Below are 6190 nucleotides of genomic sequence, written 5' to 3'. Positions count from 1 at the left end.
ATAAGTTTGATAAAAAAAAAGGAGAGTAGATGTAAATAAATAATATATTGAAAGCCAAATAACAAAATAGGGATAGTAACTAAATAATAAATTGAAATCCAAATAACAAAATATGGATAGGTCGAGTGTCATTTGAATCAAATATAATTAATATGTAAGGATGAAATGCATGAATGCTTTATGTCTTACAAAATGAATAACTCAATATTTTTAAAAAATGAATAACTCAAAAATTAAAAAAAATGTTGTGGCCTTATCACAACCTTCCAATATTATCATTTCCCAATCCATCTCTGCCTCGCTTATCCAAGTCATCTCTCTATCCTATATATGTAGATTCTTTATTCTCAAACTTACACAACTCACTGACATATCTTCTTTTCCCTCAACCCTATCATCCCTCTTTAGTCTCTTCATTATTTCCAATGGCACCTAAGGCAGCAGAAAAGAAGCCGGCAAAGAAGAAACCGGCAGAGGAGAAGAACGCCGAGAAAGCACCGGCTGAGAAAAAGCAGAGAGGAGGGAAGAAATTGTCTAAGGAAAGTGGAGCCGCTGACATGAAGAAGAAGCCATCCAAGAAGAGTGTTGAGAGTTACAAGATGTACATCTTCAAGGTTCTGAAGCAGGTTCATCCTGATATCGGAATCTCGAGCAAGGCTATGGGGATTATGAACAGCTTCATCAATGATATATTCGAGAACCTGGCTCAGGAATCTTCTCGTCTGGCTAGGTACAACAAGAAGCCGACAATTACCTCTCGGGAGATCCAGACCGCAGCGAGACTTGTTTTGCCTGCAGAATTGGCTAGGCATGCCGTATCCGAAGGTACCAAGGCTGTTACCAAGTTCACAAATTCTTAGGTTTTCCTTTGATAACCTAATTTGATGTTAGTTTCGCTGTTATGTTTGATTTAGGGTTTTCACGATGTCTCCTTTAGTTCAATGTAACTACAGTAATTTAGGGTTTTTAGGATGTCTTCGTTTTTGTTCAATGTAACTACAGTAATTTTATTGCGTTCAGTTTCATTTCTTTGATTTCTCCAAGTGTGAAGCATTTATTTTGATCATGTGGATTTTAATGTTTGATTTGTGTTTCTGCTGGTGCTTTTTTGAATTAGGTACTTTTGTATCTGATTTAGTTTCATTAGCTTGATTTTGATATGCATTAGATGTAAAGGCGAAGCTTTTGTACACATTATAATGACTCCAGTTATATACACAAGTAAATTTGGTATTAATCGAACTAAAGCTTACAACTTCATATCTGGTTTAGGGTTGTTTAATTGCTGTATTAGCAATTGGTACTTGTTAAATCATTTTAAAAATTGACTGAGTTGTATGAAATTGAATCAAATTATAGTTCTGCTCATTTTTATCTTGCTCTCTTTTATTGTTGTAAGCTTTTGTTTGAAAGTTTGGAAGTCAATGAGGTAGAGAGTTAAATGAGATAATAGAAAGGAAAGGAAAGTGATTGAGTGTGTTCTCAATCCATTCATTCTCTGTCATATCAATTTTTTTTTAAATCTCCCTAAGCAAGAGAGAGAAACAATTTTTATTTTTAATACAGTTTTCAACTTTGAATAAAAGAATTAAGTCCAAGGTTAAAATTGAACAATTTGGATCTACTATACTTGAATTAATCAGAGTATAGTATGCTTCTGTAAATCAATTAAATGTTATCTTCTTTTAAGAACATCCTCCGTGGTTTCTCCACATCTCTTCAACTGATTCACAGTTACTAAAGTTGTATTAAAGAACTCATCAATTGTGTGTGATCTTCAGTTTCTCATACTCACTTCTCAAGGTTTGCAAACACACATTGTTACTTTATTTTTCTCTTTATAGGAATTTTCAAGATTCTTCCATGCGTTCCTCAATGTTCTTGCAGAGAACTTTTCATGAACATAATCTCATCCAGACACATATGGATAAGAGAGAGTGCTTGTTGGTCATTCTTCTTTGATTTCTTTAAATTTAATTCATCCTCATTTTCTGGGTGATCATATTTTGTTTGTACCATATCCCATACTTTTTTAGAACCCTTGCAAAATTCTAGGGTTAGTTAGATGTTGTCTGTTGAGATTCTTCCCTTTTGGTTTGACAAATTAGATTGCGTTTTTTTGTCTCAAAACCAGCCTATCAGTAGCAATATATTTAAATGTTACCAAATAAACCTTTTGTTCTAAATAACTACATCTAATTAGAAACCTTTTCAATTATAAATGTCAAATATTCATTTCTTATGGTCATCTTTGGTAGCTCTTGTTTTTCTTGGTGAAAATTGAAGAGCTAGCCTACAAAATGTTTTGTAAAACTGAACAAGATCTTAGTTGTGCACCAATTTTCAAACTTTCAGTTTCTTTGAAAATGAAAATGTGTTCTCTTATTTTGTAATGAAAATGAAGATTTAGTATTTTGAATGCAAATAGTTCTAAATCACAAAATTGATTCCAAATTTGCAACTTTGGTAACTTTCTACTATTTTCGGTTTTGACCAGTTTGTGCTCTTATTCTCCCAAGGAAATGATAATATGATGTTGTATGATGATTTAATTATGTGAATGCTTCAGGTTATATGTGCAGCTACCTAGTACACAAATAGTCTAATGCGGTTTGTGAAGGATTTAGGACCCACAACACAAATGGTTGCCAACAAGAAACTAAGCATGGTTGCTGATTGTGTTGCTCCTAAATTAGCCGCCTTGCAGAATGGTGCTTTTCTTAATGGGGGCATGTGCATTTAGGTGCCTTGTAAAGGATGGGCAGTCAGATGCCTTGTAATTTTCCTTCTAATACGTTTGCTGCTTGTAAAGGAAATATGGTATGCACCCATGGAGGGGGACAGAATGCTGCTGCTCTTGCCCCATTAAACCAAAATTATGGTTTGTGTCCTAATCAGAACATCCCTTACTATACATGGTTACTAAACCATTCAGAGCCAACCGGCTTGGCTGGTGTAAGTAGGTTGTATCAAAATGGAGGGGGCAGAATAATGTTGCATTAAACCAAAACTATGCAGCAACTAAAGCTTTTGAACGAGTGTACAGAGAGGTGCCGAGGTGAGCTACTCCATTTTGCATGGACCAAAATTATATGGCTACGGGATTGAAACAAGTGCAAGGACAACGAACAGGTACTTCTACTGCAGCTACAACTTCATTACAACAGCAGTATATGGAACAACCTGAACTTCTGTTGAACCGTCACCAATCATCCGTGAAGGGTAATAGGCGATCTCAATATGTAATGTTTGTGCCCTTTCTTTCGATTCTGTAATAATTGTAATTCCTTCAGCAGTGTAATAAGAAGTTAAAAAAATGCTTTTTTTTTGTCTCAAAGCATTTCATTGAGTGGATGCTTGGAGTTACATGTGCAGCTACCCAGTACACAAATAGTATAATGCAGTTTGTCAAAGATTTAGGATCCACAACTCAAATGGTTGTCGACCAAAAACTTGGGAAGTACCCAATTGAAACTCCCAAATAGGGTTGTAAATGAGCCGAGCCGCTCATGAGCGGCTCAGTGTTTGGCTCGATAAAAGCTCTATTCGGCTCGGCTCGATTTGTTAATGAGCCGCTCGTGAGCATAATTTTCAGGCTCGGTTTGTAAACGAGCCGAGCTTGAGCAGACCAAATCTCAGCTCGAAAGCTCGATTAGAGGTTTGTGAATAAGTTCATGAACAAGCTCAATAAAAGCTCGTGAGCTAGCTCAATTATAATATTTATATATTTAAAAAATAAATATATATAGTAAAAATATTTTTAATTGAACATAAAAACAATTGACATTTCTAAAAATTACATTAATTCAACATAATTATCAATATTTATTATTAAAAAAATGAATAAGAAGTATTTGGGATTATAAACCGAAGTTATCAATACCAAAAGTCATTTTTGAAAAAGTTGACTTCTATGAACAAAGTTGAAGGGCCAAAAACCCTATATTCAAAATGATAATAAGTTTATACTATCGGAGCTACACATGCCATGGAACAAATGATTAGATAACAGATAACTAAAAAAGCAAAAACATTTATCAGATATGATGTATATATATATACGAATGTTTTGGAATTTGCATAAGTTGTGAAGGTGAATTTGGCATTTGTTGTTTTGTGGATGCTTGTATGAATTAATTGTTGTGTTCTAGATATTTTCTCATTCATTTATGATTTCTACTTTCAATTCTTAGTAAAGTGGAAATGGACAGCATAGTGACAGGTGGTGATGCTGAATTTGAAGTACAGTAGGATAGGTGGAATTTTTTTGAAGTGTAAGAGGATGATGTTGTTATTGATTCTAGTTTGGAGATTTTTTTTAAAGTGTAATTCAACAACTCCTATTTATTTTTTGTGGTTCTTCGTGATGACTGTGCTTGTTAAAGGATGTGTTAGTCCATTAAACCTACACAAGTTTACTATTGTTGTTTGGGCTTGGACATACTTATTTTATCTCAAATGAATTAGGTGTGAAATTTATCTCAAAAGCCCGAGGCAGTCTAGTCAAACCTTATATACAAATTAATATAATGAATATTATGACCATGATATATTTCTTTGGTCAATGAAGTGCACAACCAAAATGTCGGTCTGTGTCTCTAACTTTTTATAAAAAAATTTATTAAAGGCCGGTTAACGAGAAAGTGCAAAAAACAAACATCCCATCTATGCTGGCAGCTCTGAAAATCACACCAAACCCGAACCAATATTATTAAAGAAAAAGAGAAAAGTTACAAATATCCAAATACAGAATCTCAAAACAAATGTAACTTTTCATAATTAATAATTAATAATATTAGATTAAATTGATGAATAAATTAGAGAAAATTATTATTTAATCGAGGTTATTAATTTATCACATATTCACTTATATAGATTTCATGTATTTGAGACCCAACTCATAAATTCTAAATCCTAACAAATATATCATAGATCCTTAATTTTTAAAATATAGTTTTTAAAATGTCTTTGTCATAATGATTTACTTAATTTAATATAATTCAAATTATAATCCGATATAGTTGTAGATAATTTTATTTGTAAATTTAATATTTTATTTTGAAATTTTAACGCCAACCAACATATTTGTAAATTTTATTTCCGAATATGCAATCCTATCTACAAATAAATCATATATCACAATTAATTTAAATCTCATATTTAAAAGAATTAAGAATGAGTAGTTATTGTAAAAAAAGTTTTAAATATTAAAAGTAGGTGTTTGGCTCTTTCGTGGGAAATTGCGGGCGTGCCAGATAATTATAGTATTATCAAACTATGGAATGAAATTGAGTGAGCTTTCTAACTTCTAATTATCAAAACGATTGTATGGAATAAAAGAGACCGTAAAATTCCAAAGATTCGATTATCAAAACGATACCGACCTTACAGAAACGATTGAACAACAAATAAAATAAAAAATGTACTGGGAAATGAATGAACTTTAGATCTGAAAATTGAAACTAAGGGAACAAACTGAGAAATCTAAAGATGCTGAAGTCTAAGGATAATTTGCTAGAGTTTTTACTTGGGTTTGTTGAGTTGGTTGATTGGGCCTGTTTTCATCGTGATTTCTTCCTTTAATAGACGTTGAGGTAACTTCCTGCTTGCTTCCACAAGTCACGTTCTCCACCACATTGAATAAGTAACTGCTTCACTTTGACTTCCACGATGAAATGATTCTCCCACTTTCTGATTTTTTTCAGCTTTTTAATTGGCTCACACAGAATACACGTTAGAAATATTAAATGACATCATGATCCCCGAGGTTTACCTCAAGTATCCTTTGATATTCACTCTAGGAAGTTGGTTTCCACGTGGTACACCATGGTTTCCCCTAAGGTACACCATGGTTTCCTACGAGGTGCACTATGGTTTCCCCTAAGGTACACTATGATTTCCCTAAGGTACACCATGGTTTCCCCTAAGGTACACTGCATAGGAAGTTGGTTTCTCCTGAGGTACACTGTATAGGAAGTTGGTACCTATTTTAGATGTTTCCCCTGAGGGAAACTGATGTTCACTCTAGGAAATCCTAAGTGAACGATGTACTAGGAAAATATGAAAAGTTTCCTAAACAGGCCTTTTAAGAAAAAGTTTCCTAAAATGTTCTTTTAAGAAAAAGTTTCCTAAAAATAAAAGTTTATCCCATGAAAAGAGTAAACAGGGTATGCAATAAAAAAAACTTTAT

At 33.2% G+C, this 6190-nt stretch overlaps 1 protein-coding gene across 1 annotated transcript; it reads left to right on the top strand.

Moving 5' to 3' along the window:
- Nucleotides 1-377: 377 nt before the first annotated feature.
- Nucleotides 378-1019, top strand: LOC136223708 (histone H2B-like). The gene has a single exon (XM_066011840.1). It carries the CDS (start codon nt 426-428, stop codon nt 858-860), a length of 435 nt encoding a protein of 144 aa, XP_065867912.1. The 5' UTR covers nt 378-425; the 3' UTR covers nt 861-1019.
- The last annotated feature ends 5171 nt before the right edge of the window (nt 1020-6190 follow it).

This window comes from Euphorbia lathyris, chromosome 3 (genome assembly GCF_963576675.1).
Source record: "Euphorbia lathyris chromosome 3, ddEupLath1.1, whole genome shotgun sequence".
NCBI classification, from domain to species: domain Eukaryota; kingdom Viridiplantae; phylum Streptophyta; class Magnoliopsida; order Malpighiales; family Euphorbiaceae; genus Euphorbia; species Euphorbia lathyris.
This window is presented reverse-complemented; position numbering and strand designations above follow the sequence as displayed.

Coding starts and splice junctions, on each gene's coding strand:
- LOC136223708 (XM_066011840.1), top strand. CDS start 426: ATGGCACCTAAGGCAGCAGAAAAGAAGCCGGCAAAGAAGAAACCGGCA.